General features: G+C 46.6%; 1 protein-coding gene across 8 annotated transcripts in view; it reads right to left on the reverse strand.

The window, feature by feature from the left end:
* The window catches only part of LOC138567561 (uncharacterized), a 2,466,350-nt gene that overhangs the window by 2,157,739 nt on the left and 281,624 nt on the right, over nucleotides 1-26,987 (reverse strand). For all 8 annotated transcript variants that reach the window (XM_069645900.1, XM_069645903.1, XM_069645902.1 and 5 more), the window contains exon 3: nucleotides 12,641-12,760. In XM_069645900.1, the coding sequence (XP_069502001.1) occupies nucleotides 12,641-12,760 (120 nt within the window). The remainder of the gene's footprint in view (nucleotides 1-12,640; nucleotides 12,761-26,987) is intronic.

Genomic DNA, 26,987 nt, shown 5'->3' on the forward strand with positions numbered 1-26,987 from the left:
ATAGCAGTCCTGCTAAGAAACGTGGGCATGATGCAATCAATCCTGCTGTGAATAAATGGCACTGTGCCATGACATGTGTATAGCAGTTGCATTAATAAATTAGGCTATTTTGCCTGAATATATAGCAGTCCTGTTGAGACAATCTGTGCAACTGAAAATATATACACAGTACTGCTTCTACTTGCATCCATTATACCCGCTTGGGGTGCCCAAGTGGTCAGAAAGGGAGTTAAAGTAAAGTTCAGACCACATGCCCAGCTATCCTTGCGCTCTAAGACAACAAACTATGTACAGTGCCCTCTCATGCATGCGCATGCACACGAACACATGCAATCTTAAGACTAAACATTTTTGTTTTTTAATCTTCAAATAGAACACCAAAACCTTATCCTTCTCACAAATGCCAAACAACTGCTTGCTGGGAGGCTCTCCTAAAACTTCGACATCAAGGTAATAACGCTATTACCGCTGCATTTACCGCTCTGCCCAATCCCGTCTTCTGGGGCATTCACCTCCAGCTCTGAGTGCCTACATGTGGACTACACTAAGGACCACAACATGGAACTGGGCGACGCCAACGAAAAACGGAACAAGGAACACACCGCATGGAACCACACCCTCTTCCAGAAGAAAATGCCACGAATACAGAACACACCCCTACAAACACTGGCCAACAGAACAAACATCATGAGAATAGAAAAGTCCCTATATCTAACACTGTACCTCGCAACTGACCACGCACCACAGCATCTCAACATCACTGACATCACTAGGTGCTTTGAAAGCATCCTTGAACCACACAGGAAAAGAAAAAACACCAAGAAGGGAAAAGAATGAAACCTATGTCCTCACTCCTTATATCACAAAAACACGAGGACACTGCCACCAACCACAACAAAACATAGAAGAAGCAGCGGAAGAAATGAGCAAACTAATAATTAAACAGACCGTTTCAACAACGAAACAGATCCCACAGAGCACCCATCACATCCTGACAGCAACATGGAAACAGACCAACAGAACAACATCAAGACAAAACCAATATTAAAAAATAAGCTAAATTACACTGAAAGAATCCACTGCAACCTAATCAACCGAAAATCAATGTCCAAACATGCCACAGAGATTTACGACCTACTGCGCGTCGGAGGCATCAACATCCTATTCAATACAAGACACATGGCTAGACAACAACTACAAAAATCACACTACACAACTGCCTCCATGAGAGCGTCAAGTGCTCAAAGGGAAACAGGAAAGAAAAGAGGAAGAGGACTTGCAATAGCATTCAAGAAACACCTGAAAATTAAAATAGAGGAACCGCTAAACATCAAAAACTGCAAATCCCTAATACTTCACCCGACAGCTAACCCCAAAACAAGCCGCAAATTAATTCTGCTTTACCGACCACTGACATATGATGCGACTTTTGTGGACACCCTCACAGAAGCCAGCACCAACCTAGCTTTCGAGCAGGAACACCTGATAATCCTCAGGGACTTCAACATCTGGTTTGAAGAAGAAACCGCAAACTCACAGAAATCGCTAGCCAAACAAGTGAAGACAATGAAACTACATCAGTTGGTTAAAGGAGCAACACACACGGCGGGGGACACACTCGCCAACAAAAACCTCATCACCACAGCACCACCAATACAGATCCCCTGGAGCGATCACCTAATCATTCCATTCGTGATCATGCTACCTACGAAATCAGCCAAACAACCCAACAAACTGCCAAACATCATGAAAAGAAACTGGAGGACCAACAAAGCTAGCAACTTAATAGAAAACTTAAAATGACAAAACCACCAACCACGAACCTGAAGGAAGACGGCCTCGACAGAAAAACAGAACTACTCCATAAATGGATCACCAGAACAATCGAAAATATGTCCAAGGAAAAACATTTCACACCATTGCACAATAGAGCAACAGCAAAATGGTTTACTCCACTCCTCAGCATTATGAAAAGGAAAAATTAGAAGCTGGAACTAGAATGGAGAAAGAAATACGACCAGGCAAAAAACAACAACAAAAAATAAATCACTATTTCAACAACAAATCCATTCATACAAAAAGGAAATCCATAGGGCCAAAATGAAATGCTATGACAACCGAATCACCAAATCTGCAAACACCCAAAATGAACTGTTCAATATCAAACGAAATGAAGAATCCACTTTGCTGCAACACCACTCTGGTACCCTCACTGAAACTATACAACGACCTTGCAGATCACTTCAAACACAAAATCAGCGCAATCCACATCATCATACAAAGCAGACCGGCCCACCAAAACACACAACCCACCCTCTCAAATGAGGATCGAACAAACTCCAAATCTTACCACAAATATCAGCACAGACATTTGTCAATCTGGTAAGAAATAGCAAGATAGCAGGCTCCCCCATGTACCTCTGCCCTCCAGACATAATCAAATCAATCCTCACACAAGGCACACCTCTGAAATACTACAGAAACCGCTTCAATTTATCACTCTCAACAGGGAAACTACCACAATCTTTTAAATCTGCATACATCAAACCACTCCTCAAGGACATAGCAGACAACGTGAAAGACTCCAACTGCAGAGCCATCTCATTCATCCCCTATCCAGCAAAACTACTCGAAACCTACGCCTATGGAGTAACACAAGAACACAGAAAAACACCAACTGCTGGACCAGGCATAAGTTGGCTTCAGACCGATGAGAGGAACGGAAATGGCTCTCCTCTCAATCTAGGACGATCTAAAGACAAATGCAGACTCGACACAAGCTCAGCCCTGATACTTCTGGACCTCTCTGCAGCATTTGACACAATCAACCATGACATCCTCATCAAGAGATTGCATGAAATAGGACCTCATTAAGAGATTGCATGAAATAGGAATCACCGACATAGCCCTACTCTAATTCCTAACAGCTAGAACAGAAACTGTCTGGATTAAACCTTTTTAATTCCTTCCAAACTAAACCACATGTGGAGTACTTATCCCCACTGCTCTTCAACATCTACCTGACTCCACTAATCAAGTCCTTTAAAAGACACAGCTTTACAGCTACAACTACGCAGATGACACACAAATCATCTACAAAATACAAGACACAAATGAAGAAAATGCAACACTGAAAGACTGTCTACAAGAACTCTACGGTTGGATGAAAACAAAAAGCCTAAAACTCAACCCTAGCAAAACAGAAATGATTGTTATACCCAAAAACGGGGAAAACAACCACTACATGTCATGGCCGACAGAACTAGGAACAGCACCAAAGCCGTCGACAACAGTCATGAATCTTGGGGTCCTGATGGACGTAAACACAATAATCAAAACTGGTTTCTTCATCCTGCACACAGTAAAAAGGATCCTACTGTTCCTTTCCTTCACCCATAACACACTCACCATCATCTTCCTCATCATGTCCAGAATAGACTATCTCAACAACCTACTTCTTGGAATGCTGGGACGCATACTAAAGAAACTACAACGTAACCAAAACGCAGCGGCCAGACTCCTGCTCAGACTACCACAAAGGGATCACATCACCCCAGTGTTAAAAATGCTACATTCGCTACCAATCAAAAAACCAATAAGGTTCAAAACAATGTGCATAACGCACAAAGCAATCCACGGCCAAGGAGCAGAATTCCTACTAAAGAAAATAACCATGTACCTTCCGGAAATTCTACTGAGATCAAGCAACAACATTCGCATATACAATAAAAGAAAACTTGGAGGGTCATCATTCTCCCACCTGGCAGAAAAAACTTGGAATTGCCTACCCAAAAAACATATGCAATACAAAGGATCACCTGAAATTCAGGAATTACTTAAAACTTGGCTCATCAGAATCAAAAGGGAACGACTAGGAAAAACAAAAGACTGCGCTGGAAAGAGAGCACACCTAAACACACTTAGATTGAAAGTACAAACCAGGGAGAAAGCCAAAGAAAGAAACACTCCCTACAATACCCCTCTCTAATCAATACGCTGGAAACAGGAACCCCAGCTACAGGGGCATTAGGGCACCCGATCACCGGTGGGTAGGGATCCCGCACAAGAAACCCAGGGAGGCACCATAAACCCCCATCTTAATCATTTCCAGGCCAGGGGTGGGGGGAGACTGTCACAACCTCTCATGCCCACAAACCACTAGAAAACCACAAAGGAAAGCCACCATCCTGCAAAGTGCCCGTCTATTAATCTGCCACATAATGCCCAACACACAGGACTGACCGTGATGACGAGTATAGAAGTCCAAAGCAACGAGGTAAGAAAACCCCCACTAACCCAACTCTAAAACATCAATTTCCTTATACACTTCTCGAACACACACAACCACATCTCTGCACAGCAATCCGCATGCACTTCACCACACTGCAACAACCAACGACACATAACCATGCACAACAGCACATGGGAATTGTACCAACCCGTATATCGCACCCAAGCTCAGCAAACGGTGCAAACCGAACTGAAGCTGTCAACAGGACATCACAACTCTCACTCTACCTATTCCTGCTATACCCTACTAACCCCCCACTCCACAGTCTCCTTTCAGATCCGCCAGTGCGCCAGGGGACCACTCCAGTGGTGATAGTGCGCTGTACAAGTGCCTTTAACATTTAACAGTATGTAAAAGGCATGTATGTAAAAGGCGCTGCCTTGTTCAGGCATAGTTTGACTTGTGCAGCTGGCTACTCAGACTTAATACCCATCATTCCCCATTCTGCCACACCATCAAATGCTCTTGATGTCCAATGTATAGTGTTTTCTGCTCGCCTTGAACTTTGGCAGTGTAATTAGTTTCACAACTATTTTCGAGCTGCTTCAAAAATACACAGCACCCAACTTATTACAGCAAGACAATCCATTCAGAGGCGAAACTTCGAGTCAAACATCCCAGCTGGGATGTATTGTATTTTCTGCAAGTTGAGTCGGGTGAATTTATGGCTCCTTCTCCTGCCAACTCGGGTCAGGCAGCCAGCAACAGGCCCATTACATGAGACATGGTGGTGCAGAGTTTGGAAAACTAGACAGATGCAAAGATTTCTGCAGATAAAGGATGCCTCCAGTTTGGTGCTTGTGTGCAGCAGCAGTAGAGGTGTGATAGAGTCCATAGGAGAACACATGCATTCTTGAAGAGGAGGAAAGGACAGGGCAGGGGAGTCAGGTGGGATGTGAAGGTGCACAGAAGTGCGCTCTGAGCCGTGTAAACACAATCTAGAAGTCTGTGCCAAAGAACAAATAAAAGCAGGACTGAGTACTACCGTTTCAGATCAGATCAGATCACTTTCAAAGAAAATAAAAAGAGAAGGCCAGTACAGGCAGTGCTGCAGATATGATTTTGAAGTGGGAGTATTATACTCCCTATTTTTGAAAGTTGGGAGCACAATGATTTTTAGGGAGTAAAAACATGAGTCCCGTTACCAATGGGAGTATTTTATAAACAAGTAAACATATGTTAAACTGTAAAACAAATGGTTTTGTGAGAAATACTTCTTTGCATCAAGTTATTCATGCTTATTAAAAGATACATTTGAACTCTTACATAATTATAGTTAGTTCCTTCCTGTTGAACTACATGAAATACTGCTCCGAACAGGTCCATGGAACTGTTTGGGTGATCTGCAATGATCCATTTTCCCATTTTCTTATTGGGAGTATTTTTACTCCCCATTCTTTTTTTTCTTTTCTTTTTAGTAGTCGGTCTATTTTTATGCAGTAAAAAGTGGCTTTTAAGCCTCTTATCTGTAGGGCTGAGTACAGGAATGAAAATAACAGAACTTGAAAGGCAGGACTTGCAGAAGATCACGGGCAAGTCTTCAAACTTGCTCTACATTTATTTGTTCAACTTGTTTCTTGCCGCTTCCCCTCCCTGGCACCGGCACACTCCCCTCCCATTGGGCACCCCACTTCTGCACTTCTCCCTCTACCTCCCCGCCCCCTGCACTTACCACCTTGTTCTTGCACGGTAGGATTGTCATGGGGGCAATATAACAATTTTTATTGTTCTACTTTCTTTCCTATGTTCCCCCTTAAATAAAGCGCGCATACACCCAAGGGCAGCTTGGCGCTAGCTCAAACAAGTAGGTCACATATCAAAATTTAAAACAGATAGGTTCTAAGGAGGCGTCTAAATAACAGATGGGACTCTGGGGCTCAAAGCGCATCAGGAAGTGAATTCCAGAGGCAGGCTGCGGCAATGGAGAAAGAACAGCCGCAAATATGGACAAAGTTGAAGCAAGGCAGCAACTCAGACATGCCTTTGCAGAACTAATTGCCAGAGCAGGTACGTATGGACGAAACATGGCCTGAAGGTATTCAGCTCCAAGGCTGTATAAGGGTCGATGGACAAGGCAAAGGGCCTTGAACTGAATGCGTTTGGCCACAGGAAGCCAATGAAGAAGATGAAGAATAGGAGAGATGTGCACATGTCTAGGGGTAGACGTTGCAATTCTAGCTACAGAATTTTGTAGCACCTGAAGCCACCGGCTGGCTGAGCTAGAAACAGGGAATTTCAATAGTCCGTAGAAACTAGAACTAATGAAGCAACCATAGGGTGCACAGAGCCGGGCTGGAAGAAAAGGCAATATCCTACAAAGGGTTTTAAGTTGGAAAGGGCACTTTTTGTCAGATCACACCACCCTGGGGCTCAACTGTTGAAAAGGAAGATATTTTGACTCCTTGATCAATAGAGGAAGGAAAAAGGCCAAAAGAATTGGCCCAGAACAAGGGGGTCCATAAAGCAGGAGCATAGGAGGGCCCACCACCAACACCTCAGTTTTATCACCATTTAGTTTCAACCAGTTGTTACACATCCATGCTCCCATCATGGACTACAGGCAGGCCGTAAGCCTAGCCGCAGTTTCAAGAATTGAGATATCAAGACGAACTAAGATTTTAGTGTTGTCTGCATAGGAATAGCAACAGAAGGAGGATATGTTTGGTGAGGGGTTAAGAATAGATGTTAAACAGCACTGGGGATATGGCTGACCCTTGAGGAACACCACAAACGGGGTCAGAACGAAAAGGTGCAAGAGAAAGGAATTGTGAATGCCCAGAAAGAAAGGAAGGGAACCAAAACAAAACAGTTCCCAAGAGGTCGGCCCCTGCAAGGTGATCCAGCAGGACTGCATCATCAAAGGTGGCAAAGAGTTCAAGCAAAATGAGGACTCCCTGCTCCCCAAGTCACGCAGCCGAGCAATATCATCTACAACAAAAGTCTGGACACTCTCAGGTACCACGTCCAGGTCGAAAGCCGGACTGATGAGAATCATAGAAGGAACGTGACTCCAGAAAAGTACTTAAAAGACAGGCCAAAGATTCCAAAGGCTACAAGAATGGAAGGAGTGATATAGGACCTAAGTGTGCAAGAATGATAGGAGCTAATGTAGGCTTTTTTAATAGAGGAATGACTGAGGCATGTTTAAGATCAGTAGGAATTTGGCCAGTCAAAAACTAGGAGTTCACTGCCTTGGTAAGCAGTGGGGCCAAGTGGTATATATTAACCTTCGATACCGATGAGAGAATGTGATCAGTGGGAGAAGCTGATTTTAATCTAATTGTGGCAGCAATGACCTCCTCCTCAGCAGTAAATAATGGGAAAGAAGCCAAGGAGTTCTGGCCAGGGGTGATGGGGCTTTTGTTCAGTGTTTCCACAGACCTAAAAGCGAAAGAGCAAATAACATCCAGAATCTTAAATTCATCAATAAAGTAGTTAGACAGGGTGTCACAAGAAGATTGAGAAGAGGGCGCACCCACCGAAGGAGCTAATGAAAAGCGTACACCTTTAAAGTGCTCTCTAGGTTGATTCACTGAGGTTTCAACCAGATGAGAAAAATAGGCAGAGTTAGCCTCCTGAATACTTTTATGATAGGCAAATGTTAATGGCGGAATGCACTCTTTTTCCAAGGGGCAATAAGCAACAGGCCATTTGCGCTTGTCTTGTCTGCGTTGCAACCAAAGGGCTCAAAGATGGTCAGTAAACTAGGGCTCAGAAACCCAGGCCCCTGTTTTAGGAATTTTGACAGGCGCAAGACAGTCTGCAGTCACGGAGGAAGCCCTGAAAATGAGATTCAGGGCGCGTGTTGGGTGGACAGAGCAGCACGTTTCCATTTCAATAGAGATTACATCAGGAGGAAATAAGCGCCAGTCATGAGGATCTGCCTGAAACATGCCTTCAAGCGACTCCTAACTTGCAGCCCTGAAATGCAAGTGCAGAGCTGCGGAACGGAATTGGCAGACCTCAGGCTCACCCTCTAACAAACTGATCTGTCGCCTGCTTCAAAGGCAATACAGACTCTCCATTCGCTCCAAGAACAGGGCCCACATCCACGTTTGCGTCTCTGGTGCATCCAACAACACGGCTGTACTAAAATATGCAAGGAACTAGCCAACCCTTTCGCAGTCTCCACCTCACCTCTTCCCTCCCAGGCCCTCTGCAACGCACTGGCCACACACTTCACTGCAAAAACTCAGGACATCCTCCCTCTCCCACTCCCCTTCCTCCTGCCTCCTATGGGCTCTGAGTCCTCCCTCTACCTTTCTCTCCTCCTCTCCTATCACAACCGATGAGGTCACCAGAGCTGTCCACTCCATGAAGGTCTCCTCCACATAGGTCTCCCCCTGTTCATCCATGACCATTAAGGACAATATTGGCTCTCTTGCCCCTGCCAATTTCTGCAACCACTCTTTTGCTACTGGATCTTTCCCCTCAAGCACTCCCTTGTGCGGCCCCTCCTGAAGAGACCTTCTGCAGACCAGTCTTGTCCAGCCAACTACAGCCCCATTTCTATCACCCCCTTCCTTGGGAAACTCTTGGAGAAGCTGGTCTTCCCCCAACTGACCCAGCATACTGAACTTGTTTGTTGCCTATATGACCATCAATCTGGATTGCGAGCATCCAGAGGCATGGAAACAGCTCTTCTGAACATCTGTGAGGAACTGCTCGCATCTCTTGTCTCCAACACTCCTGCTGTTCTCATTCTACTTGATCTCTCCTCTGCATTTGACACAGTCAACCACTCCATCCTCTTAAAACTGCTCCACGATACCCTAGGTATCTCGGAGCGGGCACTGGACTGGCTGACCTCCTTCCTCAATAACAGTCCATCCCAGGTTATTCTGGACTCTTTCCCCACCCTCCCACCTCTAGCTCCACCCCCAGGGCTCCAACCTTTCTCCCTGGCTCTTTAACACCCATCTTGCTCCGCTTGCACACCTCATCGCCACCTTCTCCCCTAACTTCCAGTGTTATGCAGAGGACACACAACTCTTCTTCAAACTTCCCTCTGATCCTCTCCTTACTTCCGCCATCATTCCTGACTGCCTATCTACCATCCAATCCTGGTGTACCTCCAATGATGTCTGCCTCAATGCCAGCAAGACTCAGATCCTTCCTCACTCTGAACATCTTCTATGGGCTCTCCTCCTTCTCCTTCATCTGAAGCCAGAAACCTTGGAGTCATCTTCGACTCCGCTCTTTCCTTCCTCCCTTCCTCACATTCGGGACCTGGCCAAGATGGCCCACTTTCAACTCCACCTCCTCAAAGGAATTCTTCCTTTCCTCACTTTCCCCCAGAAGCTCAATGTCTCTAGAGCTCTTGTTCTCTCTAGGCTAGACAACTGCAATAGCCTCTTCCTTAATCTACCCTCTTCTGTTCTACAACCCCTCCAGCTAATCCAGAATAGGGTTGTGAGACTAATCATTGGCCTCAAGCCCAGGGACCATATATCTCCAGCCCTAAAATCTCTCCACTGACCCAGATTGCTGCAAGGATCAAATTCAAATCCCTCTGCATCATCCATAAGGCTGCCTGGAGGTGGGGACCGCGCTATCTACAACTGGCTCTCACTAAATACTTTTCCTCCAGATCTTTATGCTCCTCTGGCACCTACTCTGTGCGTCAAGCGATTCGCTAAACAGCAAGCCGGTGGACGATCTCTTTCCTTGGCAGGTTCCCTCCTATAGAACAGCCTCCCCCTGCCTCTCCGTCTTGAGTTGGATCTCCTAAAATTCCAGAAGCTCCTCGAGACCTTCCTTTTCACCTCCTCCTTCCGTTCCTCTGTCCTCTGCTAAACCCCACAGTTGCTGAGATTGGTGACCAGGGCCCTTATGTCTCCTCCTGGGTCCTGGCCTCCCACACCCAATCTCCTTCAGCCTCTGACCACTGCCAGCACTTGCCTTGGCACCCACTGGCCTATGCCAGCACAGGCCTGCACTTAGTTATTGGCAGCTGACAACTCTCAACAAGTCACTTAACAGCTGCTTACTCCCAAGCACTTTGCTCTGTGGTACTCCTAGCACTTAGCCCCAATACCTGATCCCTCTCTCTCTCTCTCTCTGCACTTGCACACTCTGAATGCTCACCGGGCCTAGTAGGTCTGCCTCTAGCTTTCATTGTTGTATTTGCTTTCCATTCCCATGTTCCCTCCCTGTTGTCCTGTGGGGACTTTGAAACACAATTTATTTGTTGTACAAGCGGCTTACAAATGCACAATAAATACCTATAATGAGATCATGAAGGTTGTCTTTCTGCAGTGTGTCTGCTTGTTTTAGTGCTTAAATGCCCATATATGTTAACAGGATGCCTAGCTCCGAGCTGTGGGCTGTAGCAGCCTAAACCAGTTCTGACTTGCATATGTAGATGCCCGTCTGGTAGAATGGTTATTTGCCAGACACCGTACCCTGAATGCGTGGGGGATGGCTGGGCTGGTGGCCTCCAAATACTTTACTGTAGCTAGGTGAACGATAGGAGACTGGTGTCACCCCCGAACTCACGTACATGGATAGAAGACTACTTACCCAGAGACTTTGCCTTGCTGCTAGAATTCAAACTTGCACACCTGGAAGCCTGCTGCTCGAATAAGGGGACTGAAGCTCTGCACCATCTCAAGCATCCCCAGGAATCAGACAGTGAAGCACTGCCTCTCTAGTGACCAGGAAGGAACAAACTGTTCAGGAGTATGCTGGTCGCCTCTGCACCAGTGCCCTGCCGCTGAAGCCTTTGGGGGTCCCTGGAGAAGCTTACCTCCGATCACCCTTCGAATCACACACCACACCTGTACTGGAACTAGCTCCTGGAAGCTGGGATTCCTCTTCCGCTCTGAAACACTTATGTATGAGCGCGATAGAAATAAAATATCAATCAATCTTTATTTCCTCTGGAGTGGCTTGTGGGAGAGGGGCTTCTTTTCGACCTTCATTGGGGAGTCATCTCTTCAGATCCAAGAGTCATCTACCCTTCAGATATGACTGGAACATTGGTACTGCATTTGTTGCAGATGTTCATAAAGGTAAGAACCTGTCCGCAAAGAACACTACTTCCACTGAATTGTCTTCACAGCATTTCTAAAACAAAAAGAAAGCTTTACTTACCTCTTAAATGTTCTCAGAATCCTCCCAAACAAGGCTTTCTAAAACTACCAATAACTTTATGTAAAGAAAGAATTTTAAACAGATGGTAAATGTTTTGTAGGAAGAAGAGTCATCTACGTTTTTGTTAAAACTAAACTGTTTTGGTAAATACAAAAATAAAAATAAAAAATAAATAAAAAACTACCAAGAACTTTGAGACTTTAAACCATTGTTGCTTATTTGTTTTCATTGATCTTACACATGTGTACTTCCCTGTGAATGTAGTGAATTTCCTTTATGTCTGATTTATATTACCATTATATTTTCTTAAGAATATATAGTGCGGACATTCATATTGTGTTTATATTAATATATTTGCTGTTCTTTTTGACCACCATCCTTGCCTCCCTGTAGTTACGCCTGGGCTGCTCTACCACCCAACCCCTTGGAGGGTCTGATTTATGCAAAAGGAAATCCAGTGAAGTCTCTGAAAACAGTGCCTAAGTAAAGTCATCCTAACAGTATGTAATGATTTATGTAATGCAACTCTAGCATCTAAACCAGAGTGCCGTACAGGGGTGGGATGGAAAAAGAGTACCAATACAGGGAGCTGTAGTCAGTAGGGAGACATGGGTGTAGGGTAGGGCAGAGGGGAAAGCATCTTGCATTCATGAGCGTAAGTGTAGTGGAGATCTGAGGCAAGCATGTTGTGCTCCTATTTACCATGAGTTAGAGAAATTAACAGGAAAAGTTTGCACAATGTCAAGTCTGTACATTTCCCTCCCTATACAGTTATACAGTTTCAAGAGCCAAAATTAGGATGATTTGGCTTGGTCCTGATTCCAATCAACTATTGCTACCATGGGAGTAACACCATCTGAGAGATTTGTTTCATTGCTTCTCACCACAATTTAATACCTGGATTTTACATTTTGCTCCTTAGCCAATATGAAATTACCCTATAACATTCTACCCATTCTCCCTCCCTTAGATTCTAGTCCACCTTTTTTCCCCCCACACCTCTGGTTCCATCTGCCTCCTACTACTAGTGTGCCTTCATTAACATGCTCATCATAGTTCCCACGAAAGTACTTCCTTAATAGTTTGATCATTTTTCATCCTCAGTACAAGGATTAACACTTCCTTTGCAAGTTTGCCCATATTTCATTGGTTCAAGCACTAAGTGCCAACAGTGAAATTCTGAGGCACAGCGTGGGTGCAATCCTTAACACTTACAGATGTTTGTACTTTGCACCCAACAGGAAAATGTCCTACCTCTTTCAACTCTGGCTTGGTTCCTGGGCTGGATGGCCGCGGCTTGTCAATAGTTGCATCAAAACTGGCGACATTCACTTCCATATTTGCTGAAAGATGTTCCCCGATAGTGGCATCTTTCTAGAAAGGACACAGAATTTGTAATTATTTTTTAATTTATTAAGCACACTAGAGGCATCAAGGCACTGTTACAAACAGTTACACAATCTTGGAGCATGTGGTAGTTCAATGTCAGTAGGTGTGGTTTAGGCATTTGACCACGTTTTTAGGGCCCTCCGAAGGCCCAGTAGGAGGTCTCAGCTCTCTGGAGGAGCAGGTTGCATTGTTTGGCAGCAAAGGTTGGGAAGCTGGCCCCTACAGCTTTAGCTCCGTTGTAGATAGGTTGTAGTAGTTTGTTGCTGTGAGCCGCTCTGCGGGGTCTGTTGGATTGGTCTCTGGCCTCTAATTATAGAACCCAAGACAAATTCATAAAGTCAAAATGGTTCAAGCTTGTACTCCAATTCATCTAATTTAGTTCTACAATAATACCCAGGATAAATGCATTAATCACCTAGGTTCAAAGCTTTGGGTACAGTGTAACTTATTCAGTATGGTGATGAATGGTCACATCTCCATTGTTGACTACTATGCCCAAATTAACAGAATTCAAAGAATTTGCAATCCAGTGCCTTGACAATTGCACTGCATACTATAAAGTGGGTAAACAAACTGAACTGTTCCCAGTGTGGTTGTGGCTGGGCTTCCACATGCAAGTTCCTAAGAGCATCTGGACTATGCATTTTTGAATTTGTGGTGGGCTTTGTAAGTGAGCGCATTCATCTTAAAGGTATCATGGCGCTTAGCAGTACAAGTAAAGAGGAAACAAAAACATCCTGCATTTAACAATCAGCATTGTATTCTTTCTAAAGAAATATTTTTTTCATGAAAGTAGAGAATGTAGCTTTCTTTCGATTAAGCAGCAACAAGTTCCATTTCATTGCAGCCCAATACGAAACAGCCAGACCTGAGCTGTCTATTGGAAAGAGAGATTGAAGCGATGCGTTTGAATCAAAGTTTTGTTTCAGAAAATGGCCTACGACCTTAAACTGTACGCCCTTTCTGACCGGCAGGAAGTGCAAGGAGGCAAGGCAAGTTGAGATGGGATCATATTTCCGAATTTTTTGAAGACGCGTGGCCACCACATTTTGCATTTTCTGCATCAACATGAGTTTCACTTCAATCAAATCCATAAATGTTCATCAACAAACAATATAAAAAGCAATACATTAATACACTAATACAAGGTTTGTTGCGGAGCAGTTCAGGGATTCCTAGCTCAAATATGACATAACATTTCTTTTCCAAAACTTTCAGTTATGCCTATGATTCCCCAGTCAACTGTTTTACATAATTCCAATTTACTGAAAAACATGAAAATATAAAGTATACAAGGATCTTGTACACATAACAAACAAAAGTGACTCTATATTGCACAAATACCTTGTTTTAAAAAAATAGGCTTAAGAAAGCGATGCCCAAGCTCCTCATACCACATGTACTGCTGCCTCCAAGTCACCTGTTCCAGAGTAACAATTTCATTGACATCCTTTTTTCCCCACCTTACAGTAACTGTTAGAAATAGTAGCAAGCCAAAACAGAGGCTTGTTAGACGTGATCTATGAATTCTGGCAATCAGATAGTCAAAAAGTCCTTTTACAGGAGAGATGGGTCCTCGTTTATTTCGGTAAAACAAAGCATACCATAATAACAGAACAGGAAAATTAACAATCAACCATATTACAAAAGTTTAAATAGTTGGGGTTAAACCCATCAACCAAAACAATTTAAAAAAATTAAAAACAGAACCACTCAAATCAAAATATACCAGATCTTTAAAAAAATTCTCTCAGAAACAAAGCACGTTTAAAGAAAATCAGTACAGCCCGCCCAACTTTTACAGAATTTGCCCACAACAAATACAATGCTGGCTCATAACATCGAAAACCAAGCCCCAGCAATACAGGTTTCAAAGTATGTTCTCTAATTACTGAAAAAGCGGGGCAAAACAAAAAGGTGTGTGCCAAGTCCTGTTTAGGCGCCCCACAAAGCAAACATGATTGATCCACATTCCCTTAAATCAAGCCGCCACCACAGCTCCCAATTGGATACAATTAAAACGCGCCCTAGAGACAGGGATGTGCTGTGACGGATGCTGTGCCAGCTCAGATACTTCTTCAAACCAGAGGATGTAATAAGGAGGTGTTTCCTATTGGCTGGCCTCATAATCTCCAGAGACTCTTTTAATCCAAAAAAACTGGAGTACACTATCTTTAGCAGATTTTACAACCTTAGTAGATAAGAGAGCTGTTGTAGAAAAACAATAACCTACACCTGCATCCAGTGACAGGGATTTCAAATACCTAAGCCATCGGATCTTCAAATGGGGATCCCCGAGCCCAAGATAACTAATTCCTGGGTCAAAATAGCTTTAGTATTCTCCCAGATTCTTAGCCAATGACTGGCAGGCATAGATGCAACCATATCAGCAAGAAAGCAGCAACCCAATTCTTGATGAACTGCAAAATTGGGGGCAGACCCGGGTAACCCTAAAATACTCTTAAAGAAGGTGTTCTCAATCAGCTGGATGGGTTCAGTTTGATCAAATCCCCATAACTCCCTGCCATACCTTCCCACGGAAGAAGCTTTGCCATGAAAAACTTTGAGCACAAGCTCAATCTGCTTTGTTTTGAACGACCCCAAAGCTCTGGCTACCCCGCCCAAATTGCCTGTTTAAATCTTGGGTCTGCTTCGCAACATGTGCCTCAGCTCCATAATTTGGTGCAAATCTCACCCCCAGGTAGTTGAAGTGATCCACTCTTGGAATTAACTCCGCCTTGCAGGAGATAGCTCGGAACCTCAGGGGACGCTTCCCCCTGTAGCAAACCATCACAGCTGACTTCTGGGCGGTTATCTTCAGCCCCAAAGTATCCGTGAATCGGGCGTAATCAACAAGGCACTGAAGGGATCTACGGGAGTGAGATAATAAGACTGTCATCTGCATAGGCAATTAAGGGCAAATGCCTATTACCCAGCCTAGGAAAATCAGAGTTGCGCCTTTAAGTAAATGGTCATAAAGGCCATTTATATAAATACAGAAAAGCAGGGGGGTGAGGGGGGGCAGGTTTTCAACCTGGAAAAAAGGGGTGCAGTGTCCAGCGGCTCCACTCCTCACACAAGCCACCATTGAGAGGTGTAATCTCTCCAAGGCACACAGGCAATTCATGTATCTGAGCATTGTCCACAACCTTACACAAACGACCATGGCAAACGCGGTGCTCAGATACATGAAAGCCAAAAAGATTGGTTCATCCTTGATGTATAATGAATGTGCCACCACCAAGTAAAGATTCAAGACCTTTTCTGCAGTTCCCAAACCAGGCCTGAAGCCCAACTGGATAGGGGAGAAGATGCTTGTGCTCTCCACCCAAGACTCCAATCTCCCAAGAAGGGCCCTCCCCAAGATCTTAAATACGGAGTCTAAAAGAGAGCTAGCTCTATAAGACGCTGGCAGCGCCCTTGGGCCCTTTTTATAAATTAGGTAACTCACAGCACGGGTCCAAGAAGCAGGATGAGTACCTCTTGCACAAACCGCGTTAAACCCAAGAGTCAAAACAGGGGCCCACAGACTTGGTTCCGCCAAGAACAAATCTGTAGGATCATTATCCTGCCTTGGTACTTAATAGTGGTCAAAAGTTCCCCAACTGTGAAGATGATAAAGTCCTTTGTGATGCCAGGTGACAGATCCAAGATAGAAGCCCGATAAATAGCCACATCTGCAGAACCATTACTATATAAGGAGGAAGAATGAGCTACCCAATCTTGATCAGAACTCGTCGAGGGAGGACCACCAGACTACCCTTTGTAAAAGGGCCCATTAATGACAATGCCCCAAAAGAGATTAACATCATTGTTAACAGAGGAATTAATCCAAGACTGTTTCAATTGCAAGCTTTCTACACGCTGTGGCCTTCTTGTAGGTCATTCGAGCCATAGTGATATCAAGCTTTGTGGACAAAAAGTTCTTCAAAGTTCTCAGCAGACAGAACCTCGGTTTAACACACTGCAGTGAACTACCTGGGGAGAGGGTGGTCCTTCCTTCTACCCCACCCTTGAGTAAATGAGGCCGAGAGATTGGTCAAAAGTGGAAAAATTGGACCAGGTATCAATCTGGTCTAAATTGCCAGAAAAAAGATTTTCAAGTACCTGCAATTCTTTTCCAAAGATAACCTTCTACAGGCTCACACAGTCAACTGATTGCCATTTTAACTGATGCTTCAGGCCACCAGGGGGCTTGTTGGTCAGCCCCAAGGGGGAAGACCTACCCTGGGGCCTGCACTTGAGTTGAATAGAGAAATGAGTACACATCATCCAGCACTCTGAACCCAGCAATACAACTTCTAATGTCTCTCATGATGGGTGGCAAAATGTCAGCCAAGTCATCTTCAGTCAGATCAAACAGAGTGCCGCCAAGCTCAGAGCAATGGGTACAAATGTCCCCACAGACTTACTCAAAGCAGTCACTTCTCTCCTCCTTATATTTCATAAAACAAGCACCAATATAGCGAACCCCCTTCTTTGTTATTAAGACTGGCATGTGCTTTAATTCGAATAGGCTATAAAGGACAATCAAAGATTTCATCTCCAGAGTTAAATACACAGGTTTTGCTTTGCTATTCTCCCAAAGATCAGCCCACAATACCAATGGTTTGTGTCAGATGGCTTAAAGAACACCCAGGCTCCCAAAGATGGCTCAAGGCTTTTTATGGTAATTTTCTTCAGTTTGTTAAGGCAGTCCCTCGCCTAGGGTTAGCAGATCCCGCCCTAGCCTTGCCGTCCTTAGCCCGAGATTAGTAGATACTGCGTGTTAAGCGCTACCATCTAGCTATCTACTTGCGAAGGCCTACAGACAAATTCGCCTCATCTACCCTAGACTCCTCCCTCAGGGAATTCTTTTTTTTTTTTATAACACATTTTATTGGTTTTTTAAACATACATACAGAACATCAACAAATCCCCCCCACCTGCCCTCTCCCAGCTCCCGGGTTGGTTCATCACTCCATTCCTGTCTTGCCGCTTTGCACTTTACTTTCGGAATCTGCATTCCTCACCATGTCCCGTATAGTTATGTCCGTTTCTTTTCCTATTTTACCGGCGAGGTCTATACCACTTGGTTTTCCCATTTTCCCCAGATCTTGCTGGCTTTTGCCGGGCATCCCTGTGCTGTATAGATTCTATGCTCTGTCGCTGCACATATGTCCATTTCATTTGACCATTGGGCCACTGATGGGCTTTCCGGGGCCCCCCATTTCTGTGCTATATTGTGTTTTATCAGGCCCATTGCATTGGAGAGAAAGATACCCTCCCATTTATCTGAAATATCCTGATCTGGGGCCCCTAGTAACATTATAGCAGGTTGTGGGATTATTGTGCGCCCCAGGGTTCTCGTTAACAGTTGACAACATTGCGTCCAGAAGGATTTGATTTTAGGACATTCCCAGAGGAGGTGGATGAAAGTGCCCTCCTCCCTCCGACATTTCAGACAATTAGGGTCCTCTGCCCTCCCCCAGCCAAACAGGGATCCTTGGGGATAGTACACCCTGTGAAGTATCTTAAATTGTACCAGTCTTATTCTGGAGTCTATTGCGATTTCGCGTGGGTGCATCAATATTTGGATCCAGTCCTCTGGTTCAATGGGCCCTACGTCTCCCTCCCATTTATTTTTTAAGACTGACTAGGTCCGGAGTGGCAAACGTGTTAATTGCCTTGTATAGAATGGTGGTGACTTTTTCGGGGATGTGTTGTGGTAGTAAGTTGCGTTCCAGAGGTGTATAATCTGGTATGTCGTCGAGCTTTTGCCCATGTGCATTAATGGCGTGAATCAATTGCAGGTAGTGGTAATGTTGTGTGTCAGACATTCCAAACCTCTGCTGCAGGGTTTCGAATGGAAGGATGGAACCATCCGCAATAAAGTCTCCTATTGTGGTTATCCCAGCCTCCACCCACCGGGTCCATGCAGTCAGCTTCCGTACCTCCTTCAATCCATGGTTATGCCATAGTGATCCTGTTCCCCCAGCCTATGTGGGTGTGTGCCTGCCTCCAGATTGCCTCCAGATCATCGCGATATGGGTAGACATTGTTTGTGCGGGGGGTCTGGTATGGCGTTTCCAGTGGTGGGGTGCCTTGGATTTTGGGCTCCTCCGCTCTAATGTGTGGTCGTTCGGGGTCTCCATGAAGGAGGTCATTGACTGAGTTTAGTTGACAAGCCCAGTAGTAGGACCTGAGGTGTGGAAGTCCTATGCCCCCCTCCCAGATGGATCGTTGCAACGTGGTCAATGCTATTCGAGGCTGCCCGCCCTTCCATATCAGTTTCCTGACTAGGCGTTCTACCCGATTAAATTCCGCCTTTGGTATGGCTAGTGGGGCATTCTGGAGTACATAAAGGAAGCGTGGGAGCGCCATCATTTTGAAGAGGCAAAGCGGTCGCTTAGTGGGTCCAGGTTATGCGCTACGAATCCCGAGAGAGTCCCTGAGACCCATATGCCCAGATAGCAGAAGCCTCCTCTTTCCACCCGATATGGCATGCCCCGGGGGATTGGCAGGTCATCACCCTTCACTGGGAACAAGACTGATTTCCCCCAGTTAACTCTGAGTCCACTGAATTCCCCAAAAGTCGTCAACATTTGGGTTATGATTGGGCATGCGTGGTCTGGGTTGCGGAGAAAGAGTAGCAGCTCATCTGCATATAGGGATACCCTGTCCTCCCATCCGTCTGGCCAGCAAAAGCCTGACCATGTGGTGACCTGTCGGAGCCATTGGGCAAGTGGTTCAATCGCTAGGGCGAATTGAAGGGGGGATGTCGGGTGCCTCTGCCCAGTGGAAAGGTCCTAGAGGTCCAGCCATTTACCCTTACTGCAGCCATTGGCACCACGTACAGCAGTTGAACCCAGCTGAGAAAGGTCTCGCCAATGCCCATGCGCCTCATTGTTGCCACAGGCTTTCCCACACCACCGAGTCGAATGCTTTTTCTAAATCAATTGCTAAGAGAGCAAGTGGCGCGTCGATGCTCGGGGCTTTTTCCATGAGTAGATGCAATCTGCGTAGGTTCATTCTGGTCGATCTTTGCGGCATAAAGCAGCACTGGTCCAGATGCACCATTGAGGGTATAACCTGTTGAAGTCTGTTGGCCAGTACCTTGGCCAAGATCTTTGCTTCGCTGTTAATAAGCGATATAGGCCTGTATGATGTGCACCGGTCAGGGGGCTTTCCTTGTTTGGTAATGACCACAATGTTGGCCTTTTGTAGGTCCAATGGAAGGGTGCCCTGTCCTCTGGCCGCCAGGAACAAGTCCCGGAGGGGGGCTGACATCTGGTTGCTGCCCTGCTTCCTCCAGGTCTCGGCCAGGAAGCCGTTTGGGCCTGGTGTCTTCCCGGATTGTAGCTGTGACATGGCCTCCATGATTTCGGCCTCGTCCAGTTCCCAGTTCCAGATATGTTGTCTGCTGCTCCGAGAGGTGCGGGAGCACGATCTCGTCCAGAAGGGACGGATAGACCGGCGAAGTTGGGGCGGCGTAGAGTGCGGCGCAGAAACTAGCCAAGGCCTCCGCTATTTCCGAGTCTGCTTGGGCTAGTCCACTAGGGTCTACTATGATCTGCCTGACATGTCTGTGCCCCTCCTCCCGACGCTCCAGCCAGGCCAGTAGTTTGCCGGCTTTATCGCCGATTCTGGTCCTTGACTCCCTGTGCGCTTGCTTTGCGTTATCTAGTGCTGTGTTGTGCAGGGTTGCTCTGCCCTTCGCGAGGGAACGGTGGGCGTCAGGAGTGGGGTTAGCGACATATCTGTTCTCCCATTCCTTTACGGCATCCTCTGCTTCCACAACTTTCCTATGGTGTTCCCTCCTTTTATTACACATCCAGGCCGTTATTTCCCCATTAACAACCGCCTTATGGGCTTCCCATAATGTCACCGGATCCTCTACCGAACCCGTGTTAATTTAAAAGAATTTGTTGGATTTTTCGGTAATGTGCTCCACGAATTCTGGAAGGCCTAAATAATAGTTATTTAGGCGCCAAGTCTTGGGAGGTAGGGGTCTGTCTGGAGCAGTATCTCCAGGGGAGAATGGTCAGATATGCCGCGGGGAAGGAATTCTGCCGCTTTTACCCTATACGCTTCGGGAGTAGGAAGGAAAAAGTAATCCGCCTGGACAGGGACGCATGGGCTCCCGAGTGAAAGGAGAAGCCCTGCTCTGTGGGGTGGAGGTCTCTCCATAGGCCACTTAGGCCTAGAGCTGATGCAAAGGTCGCTAGCCGTGTGGGTTTATTTGGGTTTCGGTTCTGTATGTGGGTCCGGTCCCGTGTATTACACATAACATCATTAAAGCCCCCCCGAGGATCCATAGATCAGGCTGTTGTTGCACCATCAATGCCGTGATATCCCTCAGGAGAGCCTCCCACAACCCCGGTGGGGAGTATATCGCCAGAATAGCCACCACCTTCCCCCACAGTGTGCCTCTGAGTAGCACGTAGCGGCCGCTGGGGTCTAGTTCCACTGCCGTCAGTGCAAAGGGGAGCCGTTTATGTAGAAGGATCAGGACGCCTCGGGAGCCCATCATGTACCCCGCGTGATAAGCTAGTCGATAGTTAGTCCTGCGGAAGAATCGGCAGGTCGAGCCCGCTAGGTGCGTCTCCATAAGGAGAGCAATGTCAGGGGAACGCCCGTTTAGGAATTGCATTATAAGCCGACGCTTGATACTTGAGCCCATGCCATTTACATTCCATGTGAGGATCTTTAGGGATCTGTGACGTTCCGTATCTACCATTGGGACATATGCGTCTCCCCATGTGAAGCCGTTATGTTGTTGTGTGGCCATCTCTGTCTAGGGATTCAAATTGTTGTGCCAGATGTGTGTGTGATATATATGACTGTGAGAGTACTGTGGTCGTGCCTGGTGGGATCGTGGGTGTTGGGCATGATATGTTTCGCGGTCGTGTGATGAAAATTAGGGTTGTGTACCTTCCCGGAAAATTCCTAACATATAACTCCCCATCCCCCTCCCCATACTCCTCCCCAGCATGAAGTATCTGTCGCCCGAACTCTACTGGCGCTAAAGAACTAGGTCGCCAGATCAACTTGCTATAAACTGTTATTACTTCCCCACCGACTTACTACTCCTCCTTGGGTCAAGTGTCTGGAGTCTGGGGGGGGGGGGGGGGGTGGGGGGGGTGGCTAAAGAGGGGGGGCGTTCGCCCATGGCATGGTGCGTTGATTATGGATACATATACTACGTTCGGTCCTTCGTGCATAGGTGGCGGTGACCCCTTTCTGGAAACAGTCCAAACAAGGTGATTGTCGCGGGTGCCTGCCTGGAAGGTAGTCGGTCAGTGTGCTCTTTTTGATAATTCCATCCGTTGTATCGTTTAGCCAATGTCTCTGTTGCTAGGGATTGGGGCCTCCATTAGGTTCATTCTGATTCTCCAGTATCGGTTGTCGGGTGGGTCTTTCATCCCCTGATCTCGGTGTTCCCCTGCGATCTCGATCAGCCCCGGTCCAATCTCCTCCGATGTGGGTCTCCACCCATCTCCATGCCTCCTGTGGATCAGTGAAGTGGACTGTTTTGCCCTCATGTTGGATGTTCAGCTGTACCGGGAACAGCAGCCCACATTTCACATTCATAGAGTGAAGTTTCCTTTTCAAGTGTTCAAAGGACCGTCTGGCCTTCTGAACTTCTCGGGTGTAGTCCGGGAAGAAGGCAATCCTGGATCCATTATACACCACCGTCCCCTTGTGTTCTGGCCATCTGTAGGATGGTGTCTCTGTCGCGGTAATTAAGAATTTTAGCGATAACTGTCCTTGGGGGCGCCCCGGGGGTTGGACGACTCGTGGGCACACAATGTGCACGTTCCACCGAGAAAAAGTTCGACAAGGTTTTCGGCGTGTAGAGATCTGCCAGCCATTCCTCCAGGAAGAGTTCCATGCTGGGGCCCTCTGTGCGCTCCGGCAGGCCTAAAATGCTAATGTTATTGCGTCGGGACCTGCCCTCTCCCTCCTCCACTCGGGCTTCCAGGCGGTTCAGTGTTTGTGTGAGCTGCTGGTGCACACCGCCTAGGTCGTCCTCCACGTTAGATATTCGCTGCTCCGCTTCTCCCGTTCGGGATGAGAGTTTTTGGAGGTCGTCGCGAAGGAACGAAACCTTGGTGGAAATAGTGTCCATTTTTTGCTCCATTGTGGAGCGTGAACTGGCGATTGCGGTCATCACGTCCTTTAGGGACAGGGGTTCTTCCATTGGAGGGGGGGGGGTCGTCCCCAGATCCTCCGCGTTTGGTGCGGTCTGTGTGCTCGTGGCATATTGATCCATGGTGCTTTGCGTCGTGTTTCTCTTGTTTCTTTCCTTGCCCATGATATGGAGTCCCACAGGGATGTAAGTGAGGGGACCAAAGGTGGACTTGTGGCCGCGTTGCCCCTGCTGTGTTACTTCCGTGTTGGTGTGCGTGACTGCGGCTCTAGCCTCCCCAGGGCTTGGAGGAAGTTGTGGTTGTTGCGCAGGGTTCGGCGCGGGGTTCCAGTTGTTATAGAAGATTGTCTGTGGGGAAAGAGCTGGCTGCTCAGAGTTGGGGGCTCGGATCTATCGGCCTTGGTCGTTTCCTGGCCGCGTATCTCAGGTCGTCTCACCTCAGGTCACCCGCTTTGACTGTGCTGTTAGTCTAGGGGGTCCTGTCGCTGGAGGGTGTACCGCTACGTTGTTCCTCCCTGGAAGTTTCAACCGCTGTGTTGGTATGCAGGGGGGCTTCCCTTGCAGCGGCCGGCCAGTCACGGGCCGTCGTGCAGGGGTCCTCTCCGGGCCGCAGGCTGTCCTCCAGGGGTTTTTCCCCTTCTGGTCACCGCCCCCCGGGGTGTATCCTCCGCTTGGGTCGGCGCGGCGGGGGCGTCCAGGTCCAGGCTTCTAGTCTGTGGGTGGCCCCGGTTGATATCACCAGCCGGGGTTTTTTTTAGAGCGAGGACTGGTTCAGCAGGTTGGGATCATGGGCGGGTTCCTCCCGGCCTTCGCTGTGTTTTAGCGCGCTTCATGCGCGGCGGCCATTTTGTTTGCCGTCGGAGGTCCCACTCTGCTATTTTCCGGTGCCGATATCTTACTCCTCACGCCGTGGTTTCGATCCACATCTCTGTCGTGTACAGCCACTGGTTTACGCTGCACGAAAATATCTTTTTTGCTGGAATCAACTTCCCAAATCACAGGATATCCGCAGGATATTTCGGGCCGCCAGGGGAGCAACTGGGAATCACGTCTCCATTGCTTGCTCGCTGGCCACGCCCCCTCCCTCAGGGAATTCTTAAGCGTGGCCTGCTCTAGCCCCGGATTAGTTCTGACGGATATATGGAAGCTTTCCAAATACATCTGTCTCACTCTGTCTCTACAACGTCCTTACGTTTCTTTTTCTCTATCTCTTGGTTACCCTCTGTTTCTACATGTACTCATCTCCCTGCAACTCCACCCACCTTCTCCTCTCCCTTCAAGTCGTCTTCTGTCCCTCTGATGTCTCTATCCTACGACCGTGGAGGCATGAGTTCCTACTCCCTGCTCAACACTAGTATTCCCTCCTACACCCTACTACTCCATCCTCCTCCACATTACTACTACCACCAGCACTCCACCGAAACCTTCTTCCCAGTTACCCTTTTCTCACGTAATCACCCTTCAATCGCCCCCTGCACGCTTAATAGCAATTTCACTCACAATGCACGCGAACAATGTGCACAGTACCACTTGCTCTCACCAACCAATACCTAAAGCAGGAGTTTGTCTGAAATTAAACAGAGAAGGCTGGCAATCATTTGGTGGTCAAGGCATAGGGTGATGCAATGTGCTACCACTCAAACAGGCAAGAGGGGCCTGGGGGAGACAGGAATTGGGGCTCCCTGAACTGCCACCTTCCCCATCTTGGGTAGGTCTGGCTCCAACTTCCACACTAGTCTGAGTTTCATCCCAGGCTGCAAGGGGTCCCCATCCTCGTGTGACAAGGGCAAATTATAGACCTGGTCACATAGCGCAACTGATATAATATATAAGTAATACATGTATAAGTAGAAGCTAGAATGCTCAATAAGGCAAGCTATGTTTTACCTGTTGTAATCTCTTTCCATCCCCAGGCACCAGCCCCATATCTGGCCACTCCAATTATTTTCAAAATATAAATCTCAAAGATTTGACGAGATACAAAGAAAGGTTCTGGGTGAATCTGTTTAATTTTCTACGCCCATGTACGAGTGAACCGTAGGCTCAAATAATCAAAAGTAGTACATTGTTCTAGACTCCATTCTGGGCAGACCCACCCAGTGAAGCTGCTTGGAGGGAAGTCCTGCTGTGCACAGACTGTTCTCAGAGTGGAAGAGCTTGAGTACCAGCCCCCACCCCCTTGCATCTGGAGAGATCCTGCCAGAGAGACGGAGATGCCGGGTGATCCAGGTTCTTCAGTGGATCAATCACCATCATATTCCAAGGGATGAGGACATGGTTATGGTCGGGTCTAGAGAGCTGGAGTGAGTATCTGGAGCTTGTTGATGGCATTGTAGACGGTTAGAAAAGAGGATGAAACATAATGAAAGGACTGAATGCTGTGGGGATTGGACATGGACTAAAAATGGGTAAAAATATGCTTCTTACTGGTTTGGAATAAAGAAAATAGTAAAGTGCATAATACTTGCATCCTTAGAGGAGCAGAAAGAGGACCAGAGAAGAGCGGTGAGACAATAACTACAACATGATAATAACTGGGGCTTTAAGGGGGAGGGAAAACTGACTCTGGTAAAGCTCCTCAAGCCAGTCAGGCGTTCCCCTTGGGGCAGTAGATGGCAATATAACCTAACTTGTGCATCATCATATGCACCCCACTGCTATACTGCCAACGTACACACCAAGTGAACATCTGGTTATTACCATGCTGGGATTTAGTTTGCACTAAAGTCCTGGACTAAGACGCTGCACTTCTAAATTTTGGAAACAACTAAAGAACATCTCATTAACTTGGTTTAATTCTAATGGCTGAGATTTATTAGGCTTATACTTTCATATTAACTTGCCAAATTGGGACAAGCAAACACTAACATTAAGACCTGAGAGTTAACAGCACCCATCTAAAATGTTTCCAAATCCTTGCACACTTTAAAACAGTTGTCTTTGAGCCTTTTATTCCGTTTATAGGTGTATCACCCTACTTTGAACGATTTGAATGAATTGTAAATATGGGTTTATGCTCACTTCTATATCGTCTTTGGTGTTTTTGTATATATGCTTATTTAGAAGTTATGTGCCTCATATTTAAGAGCTACTTCCCACTTTCTAGTTTGCGTCTGCACTTTTTCTCAGAATTCTAAGCACTTGGTAAAATAGTTTACACTCTGTGTCCATCGTTACACCAATAACCTTTGGTATCTATTAAGGGGCGCAAAAACTCAGTGGGTGATAGAACCCTGGGAGCTGCTTAGACCTCTCCCTGAGATGGGAAAAGGAAAGCTACCCATCAAGTGGGCTCCATAGAAGGGAAGAAACAAAAAAAAAACTTGATGGGGTTGCTAGCATAAAGAACATGGAAAATACATTGTATGATTATTGTATTATATCCGTCATTTATATAGCGCCCTTTCCCCATTTGTATGGCCTCAACGCGCTTTGTGGTTGGAATGCCCTCGGGGACTGTAGTCCATATGTGGGAGATTCTAAGAGTTGTTTTATAAGATGCTTGTGTGCATTTTGCGAGGTTAGGACTTAGGTGGGCGGGCTAAGCTCCAGTAAGCAGCCCGGAGGCAGGCACGTGTGCAGGTGCTATTGGTGGTTTAGGATAGAGTGCTAGTGCCAGCGATTCGATGTGTGCCCAGCTAGACGGACATTCTTCATAGGTTGTCGCTGTATACTAATGGCAGAGGTGTTGAGGTACGTCAGGGGTTTCAGTGAGAATGGCTATGCGATCTGCTAGACCGTAATTGCATTGCCATAACTGCATTCTAAAGTGCATGGATGGGTGGCCGTGCCTGCGGCCTATGTCCACAGACGTGGTGCAAGGTAAACATACCTTAAACTTGGTGGGAATTAATCTTCAATGTCGTTTTTCTAGATCCAACACGATTGGCTGGTCTCGGCAGTTATGGTCTCGCTAGATAGAAAGCATGAGCAGCGGGAGAGGGGGCTGGAAGTACGGAGAAGTGCTATATGATTGTCTGTAGGAGAAGAGGAAGGGCACATTTATCTCGGCGTGACTCTGCGAAAGCTGGCGGTATCTGTGGAGGTTTGGGTGGATATGTGTGTTGACGGGCTGGGCCA

The sequence above is a fragment of the Ambystoma mexicanum genome, chromosome 2p (assembly GCF_040938575.1).
Source record: "Ambystoma mexicanum isolate Mex_15411 chromosome 2p, UKY_AmexF1_1, whole genome shotgun sequence".
Taxonomy (NCBI): domain Eukaryota; kingdom Metazoa; phylum Chordata; class Amphibia; order Caudata; family Ambystomatidae; genus Ambystoma; species Ambystoma mexicanum.